The following is a 27,879-nucleotide window of genomic DNA, read 5'->3' on the forward strand; positions in this document are numbered from 1 at the left end:
ATACTACTGTATATCATTTAAGTAACTAAACCAGTATAAATTTACAGAATAATTATGCTTCTTATTCCAATATTAAATAAACAGGAACTGGTTTTGTATGCATTTGTTATCTTTATAGCCCTTTCTCATTCTTATCCCCTTCTGCCATTTGCCATATTTTAAGACTTCCATTAATGGAAGGAAATTCCTTATTCTTGCAGCACACAACAGATCCATCACAAGATTGATATTTGAGACATAACCCTTCATTTCTGAATGTTTAGTCATACTCGTAGTATGTTTGTTTATCAATTGCAACCACAGAATTGCTTTTAGTGGTGTGGTGACATCAGTCTAACATAAAGCCAGTGTTTCTTACTTGATAAACTGCAGCCAATCTTGTCATTTCATATTGTAAACCTCTAAGTAAACTGCTTAGAAATTCTGAAGATATTGCAATAAATGAATGAAATAAATAATTAGAACATCACAAGCTGCCCTTTCGGCTGATAGACTTTGACCTTATTTTTGCTGTATGACTCTATTGATTCTTTTCCCCCAATAATTCAATTTTGTTCTTTCAGTAAAGCTTTATATTGCTATAAAAAGAAATACCTCTGGCTTCCAAGTCATGAAATCTAGGTATAACTGCATATAGTAAGCTGTCTCTTGCTATCATTAACTGGAGCATCATAATCACATAGAACCTTTTCTTGGTTCATTGTCTAAAATAAAACTTCTGTACAGTATAGCTTTTTAAAATCTACAGTAGCTCCTGTGCAGTGTTTGTGTGATAACAGTATTAATAGTGTAGATTTATACCTTCTTGTTATAATCCCTTAATTGTATACCAAGACCTCCTGTGCAAGTTCCACCAAGTGATTTCTGCGGATTCCTCCATGCAGTGTTCCACATAATTGTAGAAAATCCCTGGCCATTTGGCCAGGCTTTCTGTGTTAGGGTGTGTGTGAGGAAATTGCACAGGGCAAAAACGGGGAGGCAGGAACCACCCCATTGCATGAGCAGAGTTCTCTGGATCCAACCATATGTTTTGTTCAATAGCAATAATCCAGACATTCTATTAGTAAAGAAGAGAAAAAAGTGGGGGTGGGGGGAGCAGACAGTATAAATCCCTGTCTCGTTTCCCTGCCCAGTGTAAATCTATCTGAGAGAAAAGACAGGGATCATCAGCATTAACATTTTGAAAAATAATTTTGGAGCGATTCCTGCCCACCAAAATGTTCTAACATGTTTTGTTTCCCTCCCTCCTTTAGCACTCCAGTTCACGCCTGAGTTACCAAAGCAACATTCAGGGATCTTCTCAGTCCCAGAGTACAATGGGCTATTCTACATCATCTCAGCAGAGCTCTCAGTACCATCAGTCTCACCAGTCGCACCGATACTGAGGAGAGCACATAGACGGTGTTAGAAAGGAATGAACTAGCAGTTGGCGGACTCCAGCAATATGAAGTTCATAACCATGAGAAGAACCAAAAATGCAAAACTGTGATGCAGATTTTAAAGTTAACAATTATAAAAGGAGAACTTTTATTAACTAATTGTTTTGAGACAAGAGACCTTTTTATCCTTTTTTTTTTTTTTTTGCCATAAAGGAGATTCTTGTGAAGTTTCCCCTCAGCTTGCTTTCGCATGCGTTCCATTGTGGTTACTCGAATGAAACCGTCTGATCCGAACCCAGCACTTAAACTTCTTTAACCTATGGAATTTTTGAAGGATTCCTGGTGCACCTTTCTTGTGTTGTAGTAATTGCCATAAATCTTATCTTTTTCAAATCCCTTTACCAGGATTTTAAAGTTTTGAAACCTTGAACTCCCAGGCTTTTCAAGCTTGTATATAGTTAGTTTTTTACTAGGCAAACCCGTTTAGCTATACAGGTATAATGCACCTTTTAAAAGCACTATGTTATTTTCACAGGATATTACTGTTTTGCTCATGGATGTCAAGAACAGCAGATTTTACTGTTCCAGAGTATTTTATTATTCCCTTTTTTATTAGTCTAGTTTTCAGATGAGGTCTTTAAAAAAAAAGAAGAAGAAAAGAAAAGAAAAATATACAACCCAAGTCTCTGCAGCAACTATTACATGTTATGTGTTTGGATTGAACACCAAACAGAAGATTATGAATGTTTGTTTTTATTATTCAAATGAGCTCCCGTAGATCATTTGCCATTATCTTCCAAGTGGGTTGACCTAAGCTTTGCTTTAAATTAAGGCATAACAGTGAAGTGGAAGGCAAACTCTTCTGTGGCTCCAGTAGGACAAGAGTATGCCATGGTGTCTTCTCTAGCAGTTTTTCGTACATGCAATGGTGTCTTCTCCAATGTTTATATCTGTTTTTCGGAACTCTGCCCTAGGAGTTTAGCATCAACTAGAAAAAGGGCAAACAAGGAGACTGTGCTACTACTTTGGGGGGCTGTCAAGAGGGACAGAGCATCTTTTTAGTATATGTTTTACCTTCTAAGTTTTGTTTGTTTCTGATGAAGCTTTCCTTTGCTAAATGTGGATGGTTCTGTAACTTGCAGCAAAAAAGGGCAAAATGTGCTGTGGCACCTTAAGAGACTAGCACATTTGTGGCATGAACTGCTGCCAACTTGTAGGACACTTGCAATCATGAACCTGGACAAGCCATTTTCATTTTTTACTATTACTAACCTTCATTATCCATTTGAACCAGATCAAATATTGAAGTTGTTGAGCAATGTCTTGAAAGTGCTTAGCCTTCTCATGTGGGAAAATGCATGTTTTGCCATCTTACCACTGCTGTGATTAACCTAAATTGGTTAAGTGCTAGGTAAGTGAGGCTGTACTGAAACGACTGTTTTCCCAAGGTCAGACATATTGTGGATGTTGGTGTATTGGATAGGCAGCTAATAGAGGGGATGTCAGCTCATCACCAGAGCATAATACTGGAGAGCCATTGGGTTGGATCTAAAGATCCACCTATGGAAGGGGTAGGCAGAAACTGACTATCCCATCCTCTCCCCACTAGGTCAGAGCACCCCTGAATATTCTCCTTTGAGGATCATGGCACTTAGCTGAGTGGGGTGGTTCTGGCAAAGGGGTCCGAGATGGAAGAGGGAGCTCACAGAAGCTCAGACAGAGGCATCTACTCATATTTTAAGGGGTGCTCCAAGGGCTACTGGGTAGAAGAGGGGACAAGAAAGTCATAGATCATAGAATTGTTGAGTTGAAAGGGGCCACAAAAATCATCTAGTTCAGTTCCCTGCAATGCAGGAATATTTCACCCAGTGTGGGGCTCAAGACCACGGTCATGAGATTAAGAGTCTGAAGCTATCCTTCAGTCCCCTTCTGCCTGGTCGCTTTCACAGGTAGATCTGTATATCAAACTCAGTATCAAGTACCTGTGATCAGAGACCATACTTTGAGACATCTCCCTTTGTTTTGTTTTTTTAAGAGGCCCAGAATTACAGCTAGTAAAAGCTGTATATCTTCTGCAGTTCAGCTTCTTGTGATTCTGAGCCCACCCCCCACCCTGGTCTCTCTTTTAAAAAAACAGGTTTATTGCCTTTCTGAATATGAAGATAGGCATAAAGTTTGTCAGCAATGCTTAGTGAAACGCTAGATGGTGAGGAAGTGGAGCTGAATAGGATTTTCAAGGGTTAAATCTTGAGTGCCCATTAGTGGCTTCCCTTCCCCATCACTAGCAAAAGCCAAATACATTGTCCAACATGTCTGCTAATTTGCAGTATTTATACAGACTGCAGAATCCAGCTTTTTCTTGTGTGGAATTCAGGTTACCTTGGTGCAGAATGGTTTTAGCTCCTCTGACTTTATTGCACTAAAATGGAAAAGGCATCAATTTTAGAATATACATGCAGCACCCTGTATTTGTCATAATAATTAATAAAGAGGTACAGGGAGGAGCCAGTTATTGATATATGCATTTATAAGCATTTACATGGTATAGCAGGGGGTTTGCAGACTTCAGGCTTGTTGAATCTACTTTACTTTTTACTGGAACCCCAAAATCTATCAGCCAGAGCCATATAGTTAAAATTAAAGGAAGAGTGCCTTTGAGCATTCTGAGCTTACAAATGTGTTTTCTGTACCAGGACAGGACTGAGCTCACAGTCTTTTCACACAAAAGTCTACTTCTGGTTAACATTTCACAAGCTTAATGTGTTTGGGAAATGTTATATTGTTGTTATTATTAAACAACTGGTAATCACAAACTCTTGCTAATCTGCTCTCTACATCTCTACCAATAGATCCTGATCTACCTTCTGCCTACCCCTGCTGTCTAGCGGGAGCTCATGCTCACTCTGTGTTCTGATCTGAATTGATATAAAAATCACCAAATCTTTGCACGAAGATTGCAGTAAGCTAACAAGGGGATGGGCCAGTTTTCTTGAGGGAGGAACTATTTTAATCCCACGAGTAATACATTTATCCTATCCCAGGACTGCGTGTGATTCCACTTTAAACTTTAAAAGGTCAGCTCATGTTAAGCTCAGTTGTCTAGTCACTGACATTGTTCCATTTGCTGTTGATACCAACTGGCTCTCTGGAGAGAGCCAAAAATTAATTTATCATAGCATACCCATAACAGGGGGACAAAACAAAAAGTATTCCATTTGATACAAACATACATTTATGCATCATGTATCTTACACTAGTTTTGTTTTACTGAAGTAATGTTTCTTTTGCACCAGCTTTCAGTGAAAATGTTCTACTGGCTCCATGTCTTCCTGCACCCATGCTAATGTTTAGTGAGCAGTTTAGGAGATTTAACTTTATTTTTACTGGCTTGTGAATTGCTCATTTTCCTCTTCTCCCTCTGTTGCTCTGTCCCCCAACCTCCCGTTTGCTACAGCCCAGCATCTGCGGCAAGCTCTGTCCAAGTGTGGGTTCCTCTGTGCATGCAATGTGACGACCTGTCTTGAATGTGCTTTATCTCCATGAGCTTCCAGTCCCCTAGAAGGATGGCCATGATCGTTGTCTGTACTGACGATAGTTGCAAATTGCTTGCTTGCTATATACTCCACTTCCCCATGGTGTCTGTACACACAAATGTAGCTGTGCTAAGTAATACTTCATGGCCTTCCAAATAAGCATTGGCAGGGGAATAGATGAAAGTATAGGTTTACACTTCTGAAATGTTTACTGCACTCATTCTGTATTTGTATTTTGGCTTTTTGGGGCAGACTTGGCCTATTGCAGTGAGCTGTATGTGTATAATAAATGAGTGTCTCATGTACTGCAGGGCTAAGGCGAGCCAAGGTGAGGTAGCTTTGTTTCAGGGGGAATTTCATGAAACAAAAATGTAATGTAAGACAAATCATATATTGTATGTTATGGAAACACAGAACATGGACATTTTCATAACTGTGCAGCTCTGTCAACTCATTCTTACTAGCATGTGCAGCTTTGACGTCACCTATAATAAGTTTCTCTTTCCTATCTCATCGGCTCTTAGAAGTGGACGTGGAATCGACCTTGGTTGGTTTCTGTCTTGCTGCTTTGGGAAACAGCTAGCTGCTCAAGCCTCATTCTTACAATGTTGCTCTTCTCAGCTTTCAGAGAAAAGGAGCAAAGAAATAGGATTAGCAAAGCAGTGATGAAATGTATTGGGAGCATAGACTGCATAATGAAGGAAGACTTTTGTGAAAGCTGCAAGTCCTGCACTCTATATCTGTGACACTGTATCTTTTCGGGTGGGGCTAGGGTGGGAAGGATGGGAGGACATCCTGAGGTTGGGGAGGTGGAAGCTTGAAGTATTTGATTATGTACGATATTTTATATAAACATAATAAGCTTAGTTCCCCTTCATAATCTTCAGTGATGGTACTTAAGCAACATTAAGCAACGATAACTGTTTTAAGATAAAAGAAACATATTGTACATAAAGTCCATGTGTAATCGATATGTTTTGCCACACAAGAACGATGTGTATTGCTTTATGGGGGGAAAGTCCTTAATGCACTGTTATCTCCTAAATATTTAGTAGTAAATTAATACTATTTAATTTTTTAAAGAAAATCTGTCTTGTGTAGACACTAAAAAGTATTACACAATGTGGACTGAAGGTGTCCCTTTTTAACAGCAGTTTAAATAATGTTTTATATCTGTCATGTAGTATGCTTTTAAAATGGTTTTTAGTTGTATTTCCTCACTGTGGAAGGGTGCCTGCCATAAGTTTTCTTTTATATATAATTTCACATATTCATCTTCTATTCTTGTGTCTTTATTATATAGTTCTGTGTCCTCTCTTATGCAACTTCAGCTCAACAGTGATACCCCACGTATGGCAGTGTACTTTATAGTGGCTGCTGAGTTTTGCAAAATCCAGATTTGTACTCTCACTTCTTGGGATTTCATGGGGTGCTCAAGCTAGGATAATGACGTTCAAGTCAACAATGTAGGGGAGTCCTAGAAAGTACACCTCCAGCCCCATTGAAGACATACACACACATAAGGGCCTTTCTTGCTTCTGTCCGGAGGTCAGTCATTCTTCCTTGCTGTCACCAAGCATTGATCTCAACTGGCTATGTTGCTGAAGTGAAAATGTAAGAATCTGGCAGCTATCTAGCAACTGCCGAATATGCTTAACCTTGAACTAGCGCGAATGTGCTAAGTGGCGCGAATATAGGATAGGATGTCGCTGTGGGAGTCCAGTTCTTGCTGCCACCCAGCTCACCTCACCTCCTGCCCTGCAGTGGGAGAGGCTCAGTACCAAGCTAGAAACGTCCACCAACTCTGCTGGGCAGTTACAAGACACTGAACTGTCAGGCTTTGCCCTCATAAAGCATTTACTGTTTTCATAATGTCCCAGAAGACTGTTAAAACTATGCTTTTTGTTCATTACATCATTTTTATTTTTTTGTTGTAATTAAATTGAATTGCTTCAGTGTGAATTTTTTAAACAAAAATAATATACGTTTGTAATAATAATAAAAAGTTGAAGTCAAGCAGCTATGTGATGAGACATGTGTAAACTTTGGGCTTCAGTGGAAACAGGATGAATTCCACAGACCTGAACTGTTGTTTGATTTAAGACCCTTCTAAAATCTGCCTCGGGAATTGTGCTTAGGTGCACATTACATCCCTTCTCAGCTGTTCCTTGGAAGACAGTACCAAAAGATCTTTTGTATGTTGAATCAGTACCTTTCCATGGAGCTATCACTCCTCATGCAGCCCCTTCACTTCAGTACTGATCTACCTATGATTGGGTCCATATGGTCCTGAGGCAGGGTAGGGGGAGAAGACATTTCATTGGCTTAGCCCCTTAGATGCTACAAGGGGACGTGCCATGAACCTATGCCTGAAATCTCTGTAGATAAGGTGGTGTTTCTGAAGCAGGGGCCTGGGAGCTAACTGCAATGTGTCACGCTTTTTAAAATCTAAATATATCATTGCTAGGTTGCCTGCTGTGAATCTGCTGTTGGCAGCTTCTGTTCCTGTACGTGTGGCCCACATCTCCCCGCCCTCTCTTTAAAGCACTGGTTCCCCCTGGAGACGTGAATATAATTGTACTGTTTAAGTGTCATGAGACTTGTCTGCATGAAGGCATTGTTTCCATAGTGCCATAGTAAGACTCTTGATCCTTTTCCTGGAAAATCTCTGGGTTCTCCATGCAGGTTTCCTTCCCACAGCACCCTGGTTGCTTGTGTGCAGCTGGAAGTGCTATGATCTCTTTCTATTTGCTGTGTGTGTGAGAGTGTGTGTGAAGGAGTGTGTGAATGTGTGCGCAACACAGTTTTAAACCACATCACCCCGAAGGATCATGAGAAATGAAGTTTATCCCTCATGGAGCTATAATTCTCAATACCCTTAACAAACTACAGTTCCCATTATTCTTTTGGGAGGGTGAGATGCTTTAAATGCATAGTGTTGTGTACACAGCCTATGTCTAAGAAGTTGCCAGCTGTTTCAGTGTATCTGAAGAAGTGTGCATGCACACGAAAGCTCATACCAAGAACTAACTTAGTTGGTCTTTAAGGTGCTACTGGAAGGGATTTTTTTATTTTGACTAAGGCAGACCAACACGGCTACCTATCTGTAACTACAGCCTATGTCTGTACTTGGTTGGTTCAGTCAAAGGGAGGTAGGTGGACGTTGGAGTTTTCAGGGATGGGGCTGGTGTACTCTGATGTTAGTTTCATATTCTGTTTTTGCAGCTCTTATTTTTTCAGATTTTTCAATAATAATAATAATAATAATAATAATAATAATAATAATAATAATAATAATAAATTTTATTTATATCCCACCCTCCCCGGCCAAAGCTGTCTAATATTGCCAGTTGTTGCATCTGCGATGATTAGGGGCTGCTTATACAATTCTGGGGGGCTGAGTCGTGCTAATTTTGGGGAGGGTGGTCGTTTAAACATTTGCAGACCCATGAGGAGAGCCAAGGCAGTCCAGTGTGGGATGGCCACTTGTACTAAAATCCACGTAAAGAGCCTAGGGTCAAGATACCTGCTGTTTTGAGGGAAGGCAAGTGGCAAAGACAGCCTTCCCCATCCTGGTATATTCCAGATGTTTTGAACTACAGCTTTCAGCACCCATGACCTTACCAACTGGGCTGAGAGGAGCTGGAATCCAACAACATCTGCAAGGCACCGGATTGGGAAAGGCTGAGCTAGGAAGTGGAAGTACTAAAGGATGCTGGGATCTGAGCCACACTACTTTGGAGGACTCCTTTGAGATGGAAAGAGAGAAAGAAGCTGGCAGAAGGAGCTATTGGTGGGCAAAAATTGTTATAATAGGCATCTGGAAGAAGGTGTCTGATATGCAAGGAGCACTGAGGATGCTTGAATCCAGATACAAGGAATAGTTTCCATGATTTTCCATGCACAAGATTGATCAGTGTAGGATGTTTGGTATGGATGGTGTGTTCAGTGGAGACCATGTGACGAGAGACTTCTGAACATGAATACAGGTAATATTTAGCAGAACCTGTAGAGACTTTGTTCTTGTTTTATTTTATTAACCTACTCCTGCCTTTTGGCCTAAAGGATCCTCATTTTGAAACTAATTGGTTATTATCCTACTGTTGATGAATAGGAAACTGGAAGCCTAGGAAGACCTAATGAATTTCTTTCAAGCCCAGTAATACTGGCTTGGCCCAGCCGGGGCATGCTGTTATTGTTTAAGATTATTTTCAGATTTACAAGTATATTTTCAAATGTAGATTTTCTATGAAAACAAACTTCCTGGTCCAGCCTTTAAACTGGATTCCATTCTTTGTATTGCTGTGGATGGGATCTGTTCAGATCAGCACAAGTGTGTGTGTGTTGTTTTTTAATTACATGCAGCCCTCGTGTACAGCTGAAAATCTGACTGTCCATCAGATGTGCTGTTCTCCTGGCTAAATTAGCTTTCAGGCACATCACTGTTCCATATAAATGTATTTAAATGCTGCTGAGACAGAATGAGCCAAAGCAGTGCTTAGCAGAATATTGTATTAACTCGGGCGATGAATTTTCTTCAGTACCTACCATGCTGTGCAGGAGTGCTGCTGCAAGGTGTAAATCTAGCTGGGTGTGTGAGTTTGGCGGACAACCTTGCCTCTTATCTTCTCCAATTAGTAGTGGGGAGGGAAGGGAGCTGAAATTCTGTGAAATATATACTGCTAGCAGAAGATTGCTGTTTAAACAGTCACAGGCTTAGCACAACACAATTCAGTAATCATGCTAGTTTTATTGGTAGGAAGTGGAGGTATAGCTACCCAAGAAGCAGGGCTTTTTTCAGCCAGAACACAATGAACTCTGTTCCAGCACCTCTTTTTCTAGGGGAAAAAAAAACTGCCAAGGAGTGTGAGGTGTGAAAAGGCCCACAACTCATCCTAAGAACTGCCCTATATCAGTGTTGGAAGTTTGCACAAAAGTTAGCAATTTTTTTGTATCCCCACCCCCATATATGTTTCTAGATGCGAGTCTATAATAGAAGAAACTGTTGAAAGGGTCAAACAGATCTCTTTGTTAAGTTACTGGCTCTGCCAAGCCTATTAAACACCCTTTTTACATGACTAAAGAGTTGGCCATGTTGCCACAGAAACAACTAACTAGTAAAGCCTCTAGAAGAAAGAGGTAGGCTTTCACCTCTCACCTGCGTGGATGTCATTCTAGGGGTATGAGAAAAACACTCCGGGAGCTGGTCTTGTCTGGCCAGGACCTGGGAAGACTTGCTCTCTGTGTTGAAACCATAGCTGTGAAGACAGCCTGGAATCCTAAGGGGAAGCAAAATCGGTTGCAGTGTTAATGCAATTAGATCATTCATCTTACGCTCATGTTGTATCTATGTGTAATTAAAACCATGTATCAAAATGACATCATAGGCTCCAGTGAACTTTATTCCAAGAAAGCTGAACTTGTAAGTGCTGGCACCCTTGAAGGTTCCCCAAGACAGACATCATTGCTGTCCTCTGGGGGGATACAACCATTGGAAAGCGTGTTCCTCTAGCACACATTTGAACTAAAAATTAATAATCTGATAACTTCTAAATCCTCAGGTAGCACAATAGAGCTTAAACAGCAAGTGAGAACTGCAAGCGGATCATATGAACTATGTATGGATCCACTTGCAGTTCTCTTTTGCTATTTAAGTTCTATAGTGCCATAGGATTTGAAAATTATTATCAGATTATTAACACCTGCAATAATGGCAATAAGCTATAAATAGAAAAAAAAAGTTTCCCACCTATGGCAAAGGGTTCCTATGGCTCACAGACAGCAATTCAGAACCTTTAGGATAGCACTGCCCACGGGAACAGCAGGCAGGATCCAATCATGTGGATTTTCTCCAGGGAAAGGAGCTACTATGAGTTTAAGAAACAGTACAGTCGTACCTCAGCTCCTGAACGCCTTGGGAGTCAAACGTTCCGGCTCCCAAACGATCGAAAACCAGAAATGAGTGTTCTGGTTTTCGAACATTCTTTTGGAAGCCGAATGTTCAACGGGAGCTTCCTGCAGCCAATCAGAAGCCATGCTTTGGAAGTTGAACCGACTTCCAGAACGGATTCTGTTTGACTTCTGAGGTACGACTGTATTACAATTGTGCAGGTTGTAGATGGCACTGTGAAAGAGAAGAAAGCAAACCAGGAAAGCCAACCCTTGCAGATGACACCAAACTGGGAGCGGTAAACAATGCAAATGAAGACAGAATCAGGATTCAATATGACCTTAACAGATTGGAGAACTGGGCCCCGAACAACTCACTAAGGACAAATGTAAGATTCTACACTTAGGCAGGAATAACCAGCTGCACCAATATAAGATGGGGGACACCTGGCTTGCCAGTAGTACATGTGAAACAGATTTAAGGGTCTTGGTAGACCACAGTGTGACGCAGCAACAGAAAAAGCTAATGCTATTCTAGGCTGCATCAATAGAAGCATAGTGGAATGATCAAGGGAAGCAACAGTCCCGTTCTGCCTTGGTCAGAGCGTATCTGTAGTATGACCAGTTCAGGGCGCTACAATTTAAGAAGGATATTGATAAGCTGAAGCGTGCAGAGGAGGATGACCAAGAGTCTGGAAACCAAGCCTTTTGAGGAATGGTTGAAGCAAGTGAGTACGGTATGTTTAGCTGAGTAAAGAGGAGAATGAGAGAAAATATGATAGCCATCTGCAAATATCTAAAGGCTGTCACATGGACTATGGAACAAGAATGTTTTCTCCTGCTGTGGAGGGTAGGACCAGAACTAATGGATTTAAGTTACAAGAAAGGACATTCTGACTAAAAATCGGGAAGAGCCTTCTGACAGTAAGAGCTGTTTGATAGTGAAACAGACTCGCATAGGAGGCGATGGATTTCCTTGGAGGTTTTTAAGCAGAGGTTGGATGGCCATCCAGCATGGATGCTTTAGTGCAGTGTTTCCCAACCACTGTTCCGCGGCACACTAGTGTGCCGTGAGATGTTGCCTGGTGTGCGGCGGGAAAAATTAAAAAATTCAATTTTTTTATTTTTTTTTAAAGTCAAATTTTCGATTGGGGCGCCGTCACTAGATGACCCCCGGGGTTCCTCCCTCCCTCCCGCTCTGCGCCTCCCTCCTCCTCCTCCTCCGGGGAGGCCCTTCCTGGCTCTCGGCCAAGGCTTGGCGGCTGCCACTCACTCACTCGCCTCGCTCGCCCACCCGTCCCTCCATCCCTGCACCCGGCCTCTCCTCCGCAGCCAACACCCGGCGCAACGACACCGAAGTTTCCCCCCAGGCTCGGCTCGGGGAGCAGCGCTGCTCCCCCCCGGCTCCCCTTCGCCCTCCCGGCTCTCTCTGTCGCCCACTGGGGACCCCCCTCACCTGCCAAGTCCGGAGCGCCGGTGGAAGTTGCATGCATGCATGCAGGGCGCCGCGTTGCCATTGCATTGCACTGCACTCCATGCAACGCCTGCACGCATGCATTGCCTTGCACGCCCGCCAAGGGGTCTCCCGCGGCACACCAGGCAACATCTCACAGCACACTAGTGTGCCGCGGAACAGTGGTTGGGAAACACTGCTGTAGACCATTTTGACAGGTGGGGGAAGCTGCCCAACTGTCAATCAACTGTAATCACAATAATGTCAGGTGACCAAAAATAAATAAATCATTTTGTGGGCATGTCTCTGACCAACCATGAAAAAGAATATCTCTACTTACAGCAAGACCTGCTTGGGGCAGGGATCAACTCTGCAGTGGAATTCTGAATTGGGACCTCTGCAGTATAGTTGATACCCCAGTGGCTTCCTGCCACTACTGATCAGCATGTGTATCTTCATGAGTGTATATGCTCAAATTAATTCATAGGAGTTAGAGAAAGTAGGTATGTAGATAATAACTTTATTGAAAAATGTAGCACTTTTGTTTTTTTCCATACTGGAATGACAGGAACCAAAGTAAAATACCTTTCATATGTTAATAAGAGTTACAATTTGATTATTCCATTTTATACATTGTTGATTGTCATTTCATTTATTTCTTTTTAAAAATTTTAAAAATCAATAATACACTAATAATAATATATCTGAAGAAGAAAATACATGTTTGTGTAAAATGAAGAGACAATCATAATTAGTTAACTTTCAAACAGTGTGACAAGTAGTGTTTTTGTGGACCTAACCCTGAGATTACAATAAGAAAATTAAAATGAACCTGAGCCCTAAGTTAGTTGGATCCCCCCCCCCCCCAGAACACAACTGAATCCCTCTTAATATTGGATTCAAGAGCCTAAAAGCAAAACTAAACTACGTTACCGGTTCAGAATGATGGTTCAGCTTCAAAAAAGCCTTGATGTGATATTACACACACTGGACTCCCACCCAACCTCAACAGCGTGTACACACACACACAAATGCAAGAGGATTTTATGTGGCAGTTTGTCCAGGCTTCCATAGTCTGCCATTTTCAGTGTCTGGGAAACAGAGATTCAGTCTGCTACTTTAGACCCCAATCCACTTTAGCAGGAAGAAGGAGAGAAAGATACAGAACAGCAGTGCCTCTGCCATACTGGTAGTGACTGCTGAAATTAATTTCCCCGCTAATGATTGCACCTCTGGTAGTCTGAGTCAGCTCCATTGCTGCCGTTGATGCACTGGGCCTGATTACCACACCATTCTAGCATCCATAACCCAACCCTTGACCCCCATCCAGTCTGACCAATGGTGCCGTGGTGACTAGGCTACTTTGTCATATGTTGCTGCACCTAGGCAGGGGATAGGATTGATCTGTTAATAATTCCAGCAATCGTAAAACAAAATCAATATGTTCATTTCTTTTTGTTTCATCATTTTCTCTCTCTCCCTACTCACGGCAATTTTCTATCTGCTATTACAGGCTTTCCTCTTTTGCCTAGTTACTATTATGAATCATCTAGTACCAATATAAAATTCAATAACTCAACGATGATGGATCACCATCAGATATTCAAATTAGAACTGTAGTGTGTATTTTCTTCCCATGTGAACTAAAACTGAGCTGCTAGTTTCAGAGTGTCAGAGCAGCCAATAAACTTGTATTGGCTTGAACTGGTACACAACTTCCTTCTGATCCCAAATGGCAGGAAGAAACTTCAACTGCTGGACTACCTGATTACAACAGCCTATGCAGCTCCCAACATTCTGTGATATTGGAGGTGGAAGAGGTAGTTATGCATTATAAGTAATATTGGCCAAATCCAAGTGCATGACCTGCCATGTCTCTAGGGCGCAAGGTGGACTGCGCCTTGGAATGGATGTTAGTCTCCCAGGACTAACAACCTAGGGGTCTTCAACAACAGATCTGAGGCCACCTCTCTGCTCAGGAAGGGAGGTGGTTGGGCAGAGGGCCTGATGCTACCCCAACAGAATATCTAATCTGTCCCAAGAGCTCAGCCCCAGAGACAGGATAATCAACTCTGGTGACGTTGCCTCTCTGAGGTTCTGGGTTGGTTCTGCACTGAGAACAGAGTCAGGCATAGCTGGGGGAGACTAATGGTCCCTCCTTTGCCAAGCCAGGTCCTCATTGATGCTCTTATTTTATAAGCCTTCTAAAAACAGCTCAATCAGACATTTTAAAGGTACATATATTTCAGGGAGGAGGGATTTATCCATTAGTGCCCAATTCATTTATGTAAATAGGCTCTGCTGTATGTATAGCTTGACACAAAAGCATAATGGATCTAATTGATACACATATCGAAATGCACAGAAAAACAGTCATTTCCCTTCCTCCTCTATCAGTTGAAAGGCAGTCTCCCAATACTTATCATTAACTGGGATGCTCTAGGTTCTGTTGTCCAGTGAAAAGTGCTATAGTGGAGCTTGTCCTTAAGTTACAGCTCTGCTCAGTGCAAAATGTTTTTGCTAACCATAAATAATCATTGTGGGGTGTGTGGGTGTACATGGGCAAAGATACAAAGTATGGATGGAGGAGGAGAGGACAGAGGGTGAAGAAAGAGCTTTGAGTGGAGCAGGGGTCTTTTCCCCATCCTCTGGACCCCCTGGGTCAACAATTCTGCTGCACCTGGAACGGGGGTGGGGGGTGGAGAGTGCAGCTGAATCGAACATAGCCTGAGGAAGTACCATCCCCCTTGGGCTTGCCCATAAAAAGCAAGTCTAGAGTGAGAGAGCAGGGTGATGTCCACTTTTTCTCATTGTGAGACTTTTGTGGGTGAGATGAGAGTTTGTTTGGACCCTGAGTGAGTCCTCTGGGTGAGAGGGAGGGTGTGTCAGAAAGAAAATGAACTGATACTGATTTATATATATTAGTAATTTTGTATTAATGTAACATCTCTATATGTAATTGTCTGTTTTTGCAATATTTTATTTCAATTGTCTGTTGTTGCTTCAGTTTTTGTACGCCACTTAATCTAATCTTCTAGACTGTTGCTATTTTCAGTTGGGATCCACATATTGGCACATTCAGGTTGCACAATTATAGTTGATGTGGACAGAGGAAACAGACGGAGCAAGACTTTGCAAGGAGAACAGATATGTATTTGCTCACCCCATTTTGTGTTTGCATACCCAAGAGAGTGAATGCCTGAATTCAGAGTTTACTGAAGAGCTTTTTTAGTGCAGTGGGAATAGGGCAGAGAGAGTGGCACTTTGCCTTTTGAAGCAAAAGTATTGAGGAACCCTGTCAGGAGAAGTGGCCATATTACCTGTAAATCAGTGGCTTTCTTTCTGAAGTGTGCCATAGCCACCTTCAGATGCCCATGCTGCTTTGCAGAATTTGCCCTCTTCAAAGTCATTGCACCCATGATCTAGGATCACTAGAACAGATCACATCCATTCTATGCCTCTCCAATGTGTGAGTTAATGAAGAAAATCATATGCAGTTGATTTACAACTCTGTGCTGTAAATCAACTGCTATAATTTACACTTCAGTATGCTCCTATATTTCAGATGCTTTCAGACATGAAGATTTGTAGCATGCATGCCTTTAGAATCCTAATTTACTCAAGCTTGTTGCAAGTCTCTGAAGTGTTAATTAATAATGGTCATGCCTTGTATTAGCTGTCTAGTGTATTAGCTTCGTGACCAGCTGTTTCTATAATGGCCCTTGGAAGTTATGAGGGGTGGTGGGAGGACACCCTCACCAAATCAGTTGAGGCACTGAATATGTGTTTCTATTTGGCAGGAGTGAGTGAAAAAAAAGGAAGGAAGGAAGAAAGAAAGCCGCTTGAATTTAGACACAGCGTTAGATTTCTATGCACTGCAAAGGGAGGTCATTCCAGGAATGTCCTGCTAGTCAAGAGATGTGGGGTGATCAGCCTTTCATAACACAGCTTATGAAATGGCCTCAGCTTTAATGTACATACAAGGCTAGTGAGCAAAATAATGTTTATCATGTTGGAAACACATGCTCATGTCCCTGTCAGCCTGTAATCAAGCTCACTCTTGCTTTCCTTGGTGACTAATATAGACAAGAGATAATAATTCAGACAATCACTTTTAAGCTGCTGAGTTTTACAGAAATGATTTGGTATTCCATTAAATCCTGCATATAAAAAAATATGGTATTTCTACATCAGGGTCTTCTACCATACTAGCAGAGATGTATAAAACAACTCCAACTGTCTTAATATCTGCCTTATGCGGACATGTCACATAAACAGTTCGTATCACTTTGCTGCAGAGTTTTCTAACTAGTAAGCCGAGATGTAAAGTTGAGGCCATCTATTATCTGAAAATGCAGAACGTGGGCATACTCTCCCTGCCAAAGTACTAACCAAATATAGTAACTCTTGGCGCTTGTACGTAAGCAAGGTTTCAGATGTACGTAAACTATCTCTGACTTCTCAAAGAAGCAACATGAGAACTTCTTTCAACTGGCTGATGCCAAGGTCCATTCCTGCAGCAACGGAATAGTAACATCTTTACCTCAGCCTGAGTCAGTGGTCCTGTGTGTCAAAATAGCTCACTAACTTGCTGTGCTAAGGGATCCCATATCACACATGAATCACAGGCTCAGAAGTATTTCTTTCATCCAGGAATCCTCTACTTCCTTCCCCACCCTCACCCAGTAGTGAATGGATAGCTTGGAGAACAGTTTGCAGGCTTTTATCATCCAGAACACAAACTACAGGAGAAGGTTTTCTCTAGATGCATTGGCTCCCCAATTTATTAATTCAAACACAGTTTTTGCTACCAGTTGCCTCCTGAGACAATTATTTCCTAAGGGAATTGTTATGAATTTGTCGGTGCCAGATTTCAAATCCCTATAATCCTAGCAAGTGTTAAAATACAAGTCAGGCTAGCTTCCTCATGAGTTGATTGTCTGGGTGAAGGGCCATTAAGAAAACAAAGAAAAGGTGATGGGCAAAAGAGAGCAAAAGAGAAGGGGCTCTGTGCCAGATGGCAAATGAGTGGGGGCCCTCCTCCAGAGAGGCAGAGCACAATGTTTGAATCCAAGCAGCTATGGGAGAAACAAGACCCTCATGGAGTGTTAATGCTGTGAAACCCTCTATCATTGGCTCAGGTTGTGTCTATGTGTAAATAAACCAGAGTGTCCTCATTCCCAAAAGGAAACACAAACCCTGGCTAAAGGCCTGGTAACCCTGGAATCTCACACTGCTCAAAGACTGGGGTAGTGGGCAATAGAATTTTGTTGAGAAAGGGCCTTCGGTCAGTGATAAAGCACCTGGTTTGCAAGTAGAAGGTTTCGAGTTCAATCCTTGGCGTCTCTAAGTACTGGGATTGCCCACAGTTGGAATCCTGGAGAACCAGTGCCAATTGTGCTGGTGGTGTTGTATTTTAATTTATTATCTGCCCATCACTCTAAGGTCCCTGTATTACAACACTTTTAAACTGTTCTTAATGTTGCATTCTAAGCAACCTACAATCACAAAAATAGGGCTGGTCCTAAAAATGTAGGGCTGGTCCTAAGATGTATCTTAGGTGTCAAAGCCTAAGATAATAAAGTATGTCTTAAGCATTCTCCAAAAACTGTTCAGTGGTACCTCGGGTTAAGAACGTAATTCATTCTGGAGGTCCATTCTTAACCCGAAGCTGTTCTTAACCTGAGGTACCACTTTAGCTAATGGGGCCTCCCGCTGCTGCCGCAAAGCGATTTCTGTTCTCATCCTGAAGCAAAGTTCTTAACCTGAGGTACTATTTCTGGGTTAGCGGAGTCTGTAATCTGAAGTGTCTGTAACCTGAGGTACCACTGTATAATGAAGTTGCCAGATGCACCTCTATGGGGAGAGAGTTCCAAAGCTTAGGGGCTAAAGCAAAGATTTCCCTCTCCTGGGCTTCCACCACCCCAGAACTTCTAAGGGCGGCAGAACTTCCAGAAGGTCCCGCTTTGCTGATCTTAATACCCAAGGAGGTCTGTAGGGAAGGAGTGGGTCTTTCAGGTATTTGGGGCCTGTGTATCTTGAAATGGACCCAAAATAGGCAACCAGTGCAGCTGTTTTAGAACTGGATATGTGAGAAATGAATGAAACCCCGGCCGGTAATCTAGCTGCTGCATTTTGGACCCATTGAAGTTTCCAAGTTGTCTTCAAGGACAGCCCCATGTTGAGGCATTACAACAATCCAGTCTGGGAGTTACCAGAGCATGGAGTACAGTGGCCAAGAGGCTGAGATGCCACGAGTTCTGTCCTTCTCACTCACATCCCATGACAACATTACATGCATTTTAAATCTTACCTATGGCCAGAGATTATGAGAACTCTCATCCACAATATATGTAGGGGAAGCAAATTCCCTATCCCTGCTTGTATACAGTAGTTACACAATGATAGCTTTCCCTAACTTGGAAACATTTGTTTATTCCCCTTTAAAATAAAGTCTAGAATGTACAGTTTAAGGGGGAATTCTATACAAACATGAAACAAAAGCTGAAGTAGTGTACTGTGAGCATTGGTTCATTCTAATAAAGATATTGCTTTACTGTGGATTATGTTTTAAAGGAGCAATACAGCTATCTGAAGTTGATAGGCGCATGCATTTTGGAGAAACAATGGAACAATTGTCGCTGCCTCCACCTCTCCTATTCCCTTAACATCCATGGCAGATTTGCTTTTGCTTCAGGTTTACGTGCCAGGGTGTGAAGTGGACAAAGTACTAGGCAGGAGTACATGAGACAAGCCAGGCAGCCTCATATGCTGCTGAAAGAATCACCATCCTTCTCTTGTCTACTGCTATTTACCAGCTTGTAGTGATGAAAGTTAATGGGACAAGTTTTGCATTCCTTTTCTCCCAATTGAAAGGCAAAGCTTGTGAGTAATAAGCATTAAAAAAAAAAAAAAACACAACCCAGATTGAGAGTGTTCAGACTCATTCAGATTTTTAACTGCATTAATCAAAATGCATCATGGCTGCCTTTGTTGTTAATTGGATCAATCCTGCGTTTAATTTTTGTAAGCTTTCAGCCTTCAGTGAATTGAGTGATCTGAGGTGAACAAAGCATAAATTAAAGCAATTCTTTCTCTTTTTCTGTCTCTCTTTCTCTCTGAAAGGCTGTGATGAATAGTGTTGAAGCAAGAATTTTTGCTAATCTTTTACTGACTAGTTAACTTCAATACTTTTCATGTATGCATTCCTTTCAAAACTAATGGACTCTGGATTTCCCCTCCTATTTTCCTCCTAAAAAGCTATTCCGTACCTCTGTGAAAAGAAAGCATGGGATGTCAGGGGACAAGAGGCAAGACAGAGGTGGTTTGGGGTGAAAATCCAAGCCACAAAAAAAGTAATTCAGTGCTAGGGACGTGCTATTACCCTCCTGAGTTGAACTCCCTTATAGTGATACTAATATGCAAACAGCAGTCAGGGCGCCAACTACAGTAGGTCTTACATTATGGCTGATTTCAGCTGTCATCAAATTACCAAGGTAATCCTGAGTCATCATGACAAAGACTCAACATGCCTAGAATTAGATACAGTAAATAATTGTGCTTTGGAACGTGTGCTGAAACTTGTCACCTCTTGATTTAAATCCTAAACAGCACCCAATATTATTGCAAAACACAGATTCTGCTGAATCCCTTACGAACACTGCACTCAACAAACGAGTGAGTGGGAATTTGCCCAACTATGAGATCATACTTTCAATACATCTTCTGCTATTGCAGCATTCATTTATGATACATACAAAGTGAGAGAGACTCAGATATGCTTTTAGTGCCATGAGTAATGTTGATCTAAAGCTACACCGGAAGTCTGCTGCTTCTGCGGGTCCAGCAGTAATTCTGGGAATAAAGGAAATTTTGCCTACTACGCTATGATAATTGGATTACTATTGTATTGTGTTTGCTCAGGAAGGAGATGGGCTGCATTTAAAGTCTTCAAGAAACTATGCTGGGAAGAACATGTAGCTTGTGAGCTAGGTACATCTCTGCTTCGGTCCAAATGCTTAGTTTACCTTTGGAAAATTATGACTAGATCCCCCTATTTATTTATTTTACTTTGGTCATTCAGAATGTTTCTCCCCAGAAAATGCAAGCAAAAATATGAGGGCACATAAGCACTCAAATGATATGTGTCTCCAAGGGAAATGACTAAATTATCTGAAGTTTTGCTATTTAGTTTTGTTGTATTTTACTTTCATGTTTGTCTACAAAAAAAATAATGATTTTTTTAATACAAAAAAAGCACTCAGAATACTGTAAGACTTAGGAAATTATCTAATTTGGCACTAAACCAGCAAAGACCTGTGAAAATTGTGCAGTTGTGGTTCTCCATAACAAAATATTAGTGGAAATGCAATATCCAAATATTACATTGCAGAGAGGGTTTGGATATCCAGCACTGACTAACAGCTGTTTATCTATTTCACATTAAAATGGCTATCTTGCACTGGAACTGGCCACTGAAAGTAAGGCCAGGTATTTCAAACATAAAACTGTTCCACCTCTGGTTGCTATTCTCTGCCCATCTTCCTTTTTACTTACATACAGCTTGTTACATTTCCTTCCATTTTTTGCACTTCAGAATCGCCCTACTGCACTTTTGTCAAACCAAACAGTGCCCAAATTCTTTTAAAACTAGATTCGTGGAGCATTGTGTTCCTCAATTTATTCCAAGTCTTACTGTGGGCTATTTGAGGGGCTCAGCTTTTTACTAATAATTGAAATATGAAGTGTCAAAGCAGTACAGTAGTTTTAATTCACTGGGACCAGGGGCTAAAGCTGGGCCTTCTGCTTCTTGATTCTGAGCCCCTGTTCTGATCTGTGAAGTCTTTGTGTTTTGATTTGCTTCTTTGAACGGGAGGAACAAAGATACAAGCTGCACTGGCAAACTTGATCACCAAACCCAAGTTTTATCTCATGCAATTTGGTTAATTATACGTTAAAATTTGGTGGCAGGGTCTTTGTCTTACAAATATCTACGCAGCTTCATTTGTATGAAGAGATTATTTTCTTAATCCTTTTGGACTTTTGCTTAGTGGGCAAGGTGTGGCTAATTTAGCAGCTCTCTTAAGCTTTGGGTGCCCTCTGCTGGTAAATCTTGGGGGGGCAGCAAGTGTGGAGAAGAAGAGCTCCAGGTTAGAGTCCATGTGTTACTGCTTTACCTGATCATTTTTGTGAGCGCATACACATGACCAACACTTGTGCCTACCCATACCCTCAATCAACATGCACATTTGCACTTTGCCTGGGGGGCATGTTCCTACATGCTCTGTAGCCATGCATTGCAAACCAATGTGTAAATCGCAGAGCAGCTCAGATCTTTGGCCTGTGGCAGGCGTGGTTAAGGTGTGACCCTCCAGATATTGCTGGACTACAATTCCAGGCAGATCTGCACCATACATTTAAAGTGCATTCAACACCCATTCAAAGGATATGGCTTCTCCCAAAAAATCTTGGGAACTGCAATTTGTTAAGGATTCTGAGACATGTAGCTTGGGGACTACAGTTCCCAAAATTCATCGGGGAAAGTCATGTGAGAACCTCAGGAACTGTACTTTGTTAAGGGTGCCAGGAAGTGTAGCTCTGGAAGAGGTAGACTACAGTTCTGATTGGGGGGGGGGGATGTTATGTGTTCTAAATGCAGTATATGTCCCTTGGTCATTCTGGCTGGGGCTGTTAGGAGCTGGAACACAACAATTGCTGGCAGGCTGCAGATAAGAACCCCACGTGACTCCCACCCACCCAACCACACCAGGCCATGTGCATTTTAGAATACATTTTATGTTTTGCACATTTTAAAATACAATTGCAGCCGTGCCATTAAAATTAACAAGGAGGTAGCCCTAAGCTTCCTAAAGAATTAACAGGATTTATCGTTGGACGCTGCCTAGCTATCCTTCTCATCCTGAAAGGAGCAAGAGCTCAGCTGCTTATGACACTTCCACCTGAGTTCAAGGGCTGGCTTACACATGCACACTCACCATCTGATGACTGCAGCCTCATGTGCTGCATTTGCCTTGTTGCACGTTCACGAGTTTCATATCATCTGTCAGCCCAGCAATGGCAACGGGCTTTTCAACAGAGGCTCTGTTTCCTTTGTGGTCTCTGTACAGTCCCAACATATTGTGCTGCTTGTGTTGAGTCATCTCGCTCCCCTGGGTTGTCCACATCAGCTGACAGCAGATCTCCAGGGATTCAGACCAGACGGGGACATTCCCAGCTCTACCTGGAGATGCTGGGAATTGAACATAGGATCGTCACCTACAAAGCAGATGCTCTGCTGCTTCTCTTGTAACTAAGTTTAGAGAAATCTGCAGAAGACAACTCCAGCCCCCATCACAGCCCTGGTGCTTCTTCCCACAATATTCAGGTGTCTAGAGCTGTGCAAATAAAGCAGATACTCTGCCACTGAGCTATGGCCTTTCACCTTGGGCATAGTCGGGGATTAGTGAGACTCCTGGGCCTTACAGATCTGTATACCCCTCTGCTTTCTTCCCCTTATACGTGCACCTTGATAAACAAAGCCTGGTCCTATCTATGACTATGGGGTGAAACTCTGGTACTTGTTCAGCATAAACAAGCAGGAAAGTAGCTGGCTTTATTTATTGCAAATGCTTTTATCCTTCCCTCCTAGCACTTGCACACCATACAGGGCAGCGAACAACAATTAAAACACAACCATAAAACACAACGCTATCTCATGTGCAGCAGATAAAATGAAGGTATCGGTCAAAACAAATGTCTATCAGCAGAGTGGTCATTTGGCCTGCTGCTGACTGTGGGTGCTACAGAATTATTATGGAGAGGTGGGCAAAGAAGCTCATTTTGCTTTCAGCACAGTTCTGTTATTTGGTTGAGATAAGCCACTTAGTAGCAAAGGCATTTTGACATTTGCAGTTGTCTTGTAATGTCATGCTGATAGTGACACTCTGAGACTGCTGACAGCATTTGTTTTGTAACACCTGTGCGTATCTGTCAGTATTAATAAGAGCAGCTGCATTTCGGGGGGGGTGAGAGGGGAGGGGAGGGCCTACAATATATATTGAGTGGAGTGTCTTCTTTTGTAGTTCCTCCCTCTTAGAATCATAGAAGAATCATAGAATCATAGAATCATAGAGTTGGAAGAGACCACAAGGGCCATCGAGTCCAACCCCCTGCCAAGCAGGAAACACCATCAGAGCACTCCTGACATATGGTTGTCAAGCCTCTGCTTAAAGACCTCCAAAGTAGGAGACTCCACCACACTCCTTGGCAGCAAATTCCACTGTCGAACAGCTCTTACTGTCAGGAAGTTCTTCCGAATGTTTAGGTGGAATCTTCTTTCTTGTAGTTTGGATCCATTGCTCCGTGTCCGCTTCTCTGGAGCAGCAGAAAACAACCTTTCTCCCTCCTCTATGTGACATCCTTTTATATATTTGAACATGGCTATCATATCACCCCTTAACCTCCTCTTCTCCAGGCTAAACATGCCCAGCTCTCTTAGCCGTTCCTCATAAGGCATCATTTCCAGGCCTTTGACCATTTTGGTTGCCCTCCTCTGGACACGTTCCAGTTTGTCAGTGTCCTTCTTGAATTGTGGTGCCCAGAACTGGACACAGTACTCCAGGTGTGGTCTGACCAGAGCAGAATACAGTGGCACTATTACTTCCCTTGATCTAGATGCTATACTCCTATTGATGCAGCCCAGAATTGCATTGGCTTTTTTAGCTGCCGCGTCACACTGTTGGCTCATGTCAAGTTTGTGGTCAACCAAGACTCCTAGATCCTTTTCACATGTACTGCTCTCAAGCCAGGTGTCACCCATCTTGTATTTGTGCCTCTCATTTTTTTTGCCCAAGTGCAATACTTTACATTTCTCCCTGTTAAAATTCATCTTGTTTGTTTTGGCCCAGTTCTCTAATCTGTCAAGGTCGTTTTGAAGTGTGATCCTGTCCTCTGGGGTGTTAGCCACCCCTCCCAGTTTGGTGTCATCTGCAAATTTGATCAGGATGCCCTTGCGTCCATCATCCAAGTCGTTGATAAAGATGTTGAATAAGACCGGGCCCAAGACAGAACCCTGTGGCACCCCACTAGTCACTCTTCTCCAGGATGAAGAGGAACCATTGATGAGCACCCTTTGGGTTCGGTCAGTCAGCCAGTTACAAATCCACTGAGTGGTAGCATAGTCAAGACCGCATTTTACCAGCTTCTTTACAAGAATATCATGGGGCACCTTGTCAAATGCCTTGCTGAAATCAAGGTAGGCTACATCCACTGCGTTCCCTTCATCTACCAGGCTTGTAATTCTGTCAAAAAACGAGATCAGGTTAGTCTGACATGACTTATTTTTCAGAAATCCATGCTGACTATTGGTGATCACAGCATTCCTTTCTAGGTGCTCACAGACTGTTTGCTTAATGATCTGCTCCAGAATCTTCCCTGCTATTGATGTCAGACTGACTGGGCGGTAATTATTTGGGTCCTCTCTTTTCCCCTTTTTGAAAATAGGGACAACATTTGCCCTCCTCCAGTCTGCCGGGACTTCGCCTGTTCTCCAGGAATTCTCAAAGATGACTGCCAGTGGTTCTGAGATCACATCTGCCAGTTCTTTTAATACTCTTGGATGCAGTTCATCTGGCCCTGGAGACTTGAATACATCTAAACTAGCCAAATATTCTTGTACTATCTCCTTAGTTATTCTGGGCTGTGTTTCCTTTGCTGAATCATTTGCTCCAAATTCTTCAGGTCGGGCATTGTTTTCTTTATCGGAGAAGACTGAGGCAAAGAAGGCATTGAGGAGTTCAGCCCTTTCTGTGTCCCCTGTTTGCATTTCACCATCTTCTCCTCTGAGTGACCCCACTGTTTCTTTGTTCTTCCTTTTGCTACGGACATACCCATAAAAGCCTTTTTTGTTGCTTTTAACCTCTCTAGCAAGCCTGAGTTCATTCTGTGCTTTAGCTTTTCTGACTTTGTGTCTACACGTGCTGGCTATTTGTTTGAATTCCTCTTTGGTGGTTTCCCCCCTTTTCCATTTTTTGTACACATCCTTTTTTAATCTTAATTCAGTTAAAAGTTCTTTAGATAGCCACCCTGGCTTCTTTAGGCACCTTCCACGTTTCCGTCTCATTGGTATTGCCTGTCGTTGTGCTTTTACTATCTCCCTCTTAACAAACTCCCAGCCATCATGAACTCCCTTTCCTTTTAGTATTGCTGTCCATGGGATCTCACCCAGCACTTCCCTAAGTTTTATGAAGTCGGCTTTCTTAAAGTCAAGAAATTGAGTCCTAGTATGCTTGGCTGCTCCTTTCCGCTGTATAGTAAACTTCAGAAGAGCATGATCACTCGCGCCTAATGATCCTTCCACATCTACCCCACTAACCAGGTCATCAACATTGGTTAGGACCAGATCTAAAATGGCTGTTCCTCTTGTTGCTTCTCCCACTTTCTGGACAATGAAGTTGTCTGCAAGGCCAGTGAGGAATCTGTTTGACCTTATGCTCCTGGCTGAGTTTGACGTCCAACAAATATCCGGGTAATTGAAGTCCCCCATTACTACTATCTCCCTTCCTTTTGCATGCTTGGCCATCTGTTCCAGGAAGGCATCATCTATGTCCTCCGTTTGGCTTGGGGATCTATAGTAAACTCCCACAATGAGGTCTCTGTTATTCTTCTCTCCCTTAATTTTGACCCAAATGCTCTCACTTTGGCTTTGAGGTTCTAAATCTTGGATCTCTTCACAGGTATACACATCCCTGACATATAACGCCACTCCTCCTCCTTTCTTGTCTGGTCTGTTTCTCTGAAATAGATTGTATCCCCCCATTATTACATTCCAATCGTGGGACTTATCCCACCAGGTTTCAGTGATGCCTATTATGTCATATTTAGTTTGCTGTACCAAGAGCTCAAGCTCATCTTGTTTATTTCCCATGCTTTGCGCATTAGTGTAGAGACATTGAAGTCCATTAATCATTCCCCCGTGTCTCTTATTTAAGGATTTTTTCCTCCCACCACTAGGTCCGCGTGCTGTTTGCTCCATTTGGTCTATGACATTTGGATGATCATCTTCATTAATTGATAGACTCCTACCTTCAGGAGCACTGTCTCCCTCCCCCACATTAGTCAGTTTAAAGCCCTCCTGATGAGGTTTCTGAGATTTTTGGCAAAAACATTTCTCCCAACCGTTGTGAGGTGCAGCCCATCACTTGCCAGAAGTCCATCTTCAAGAAACTGCAGTCCGTGATCTAAGAATCCAAACCGTTCCTGTTTACACCATTTGCGAAGCCAGCTGTTCACTTCCACTATTTTCCCCTCTCTCCCTGGGCCACGTCGTTCAACTGGGAGGACAGACGAGATGACAATTTGTGCATTTAGTTGCTTCAATTTCCTGCCGAGAGCCTCGTAGTCTCTTTTGATCTTCTGGAGGCTATTGCTTGCAGTGTCATTGGTTCCCACATGAACCAAGAGGAAGGGGTATTCGTCAGTGGGTTTCTCTTGAGTAGAAACACAGTGTAGCATTGCCATTTTTACTGTTAGTGGATAAACCTGCTACCATTGAAATTAACGGTACTCACCACCACTACCACTTGAGTTCGAGTTTTGTGTACAGCAAAATTTATGTAGAACTCGGGATTGGAGTGGCAATATGCAGCAGAAGCACTAAATGTAAAAATACATCCCTATTAATTGGCTCATTGAAATGTCAGCTTATATATGATTTGAAGGTAAAGCTGATGTGACAGGTTTTGAAAGCAGTACGACATAACTAAATGTAAGAGGAGTCCTGCTGAAGCGGCGCAAAAGGCCCATCATCCTGTCCTCAAAGTGGTGAACCAGACACCTATGAAAATCCCACAAACAGGGCACAAGTGCAAGAGCACTCTCCCCATTTGGGCTCCCCAGAAACCGGTATTTAAAGACATGCTACCTCCCTTACTGAAGGTAGCACCAGGCCATTATGGCTAGTAACCACTAATATCCTCCATGAATTTGTCCCAGTCAATCATCAGTACTGGATCTTCAGGTTAATGTATTCCATTGTGCGAAAAGGGGCCTCAACCACGAATATCAACAAAACCTGGAAAAGGTGTGCTAAGCATGGAGAACCATGGGCATCAATACTTCCTTAATGTGGGTCCAATGTTGTACTCAAGGATTTCCCTGCCCAAGCCCATCCAGTAAAACCAAATGCAACTTATTATATCCCAGCTTCATGAGTGAGTTCATACAAAGAAGCATTGTTGGTTGCACCTTGTGTTACAGAGACCTGAATGGCCTCAGTTAGAAGTTGGGCACTTAGTATTGTCATTCCCTTGCAGCGGAACACTCTTCTGGCAAAGTCAGCAGGCACCCCTGATTTTTACTTTCAGGTGTCTCTTGAAGACCTTTTTGTGCTGACATGCCCATGCAGTTGTTTAAAACTTTCTTGATTAGCCACTCATTTTAATGATCTTTTCGTGCTGTTTTAATGGTCTTTTTATGTTTTATTTTATACATTTCATGGCCCCTTATCTCTATTACAGTCCTCATGACCTATTTGGAGGGTGAGAAAAGTCTGCCCTCCCTTCTGAAAAAAACACACCAGCCCTTTTCTTCCTAGTATGGGAGATCCATACTCACTCCCAGATTCCCT

At 42.3% G+C, this 27,879-nt stretch overlaps 2 protein-coding genes and 1 long non-coding RNA gene across 7 annotated transcripts in view; 1 reads left to right on the plus strand and 2 right to left on the minus strand.

The window, feature by feature from the left end:
• Positions 1-6,928, plus strand: part of CDK19 (cyclin dependent kinase 19) — an 81,877-nt gene extending 74,949 nt beyond the window's left edge. Inside the window, 1 exon segment of the mRNA XM_082216803.1 lies at positions 1,254-6,928. Within this exon segment, the coding sequence (XP_082072929.1) occupies positions 1,254-1,385 (132 nt within the window). The 3' untranslated portion in view covers positions 1,386-6,928.
• Positions 1-27,879, minus strand: part of LOC309529084 (uncharacterized protein) — a 59,677-nt gene that overhangs the window by 16,741 nt on the left and 15,057 nt on the right. For 3 of the 5 annotated variants that reach the window (XR_014218059.1, XR_014218060.1, XM_082216835.1), the window contains one exon: positions 8,189-10,191. Coding sequence is in view for 2 of the 5 variants with exons in the window: in XM_082216835.1 (XP_082072961.1) it covers positions 10,023-10,191 (169 nt within the window). In the remaining 3 variants the exon portion in view is untranslated. Of the gene's footprint in view, positions 1-8,188; positions 10,192-10,661; positions 10,870-27,879 lie in introns of those variants that run through there. The other 2 variants (XR_014218061.1, XM_082216834.1) reach the window with 2 other exon arrangements.
• Positions 5,668-8,197, minus strand: LOC309529096. Its single transcript, XR_014218074.1, has 2 exons — positions 8,030-8,197; positions 5,668-7,863 (listed from the first exon to the last, which is right to left on the minus strand). It is a non-coding gene; the product is annotated as an uncharacterized lncRNA (long non-coding RNA).

This window comes from Podarcis vaucheri (assembly GCF_965113315.1).
Source record: "Podarcis vaucheri genome assembly, chromosome: 3".
Lineage (NCBI taxonomy): Eukaryota > Metazoa > Chordata > Lepidosauria > Squamata > Lacertidae > Podarcis > Podarcis vaucheri.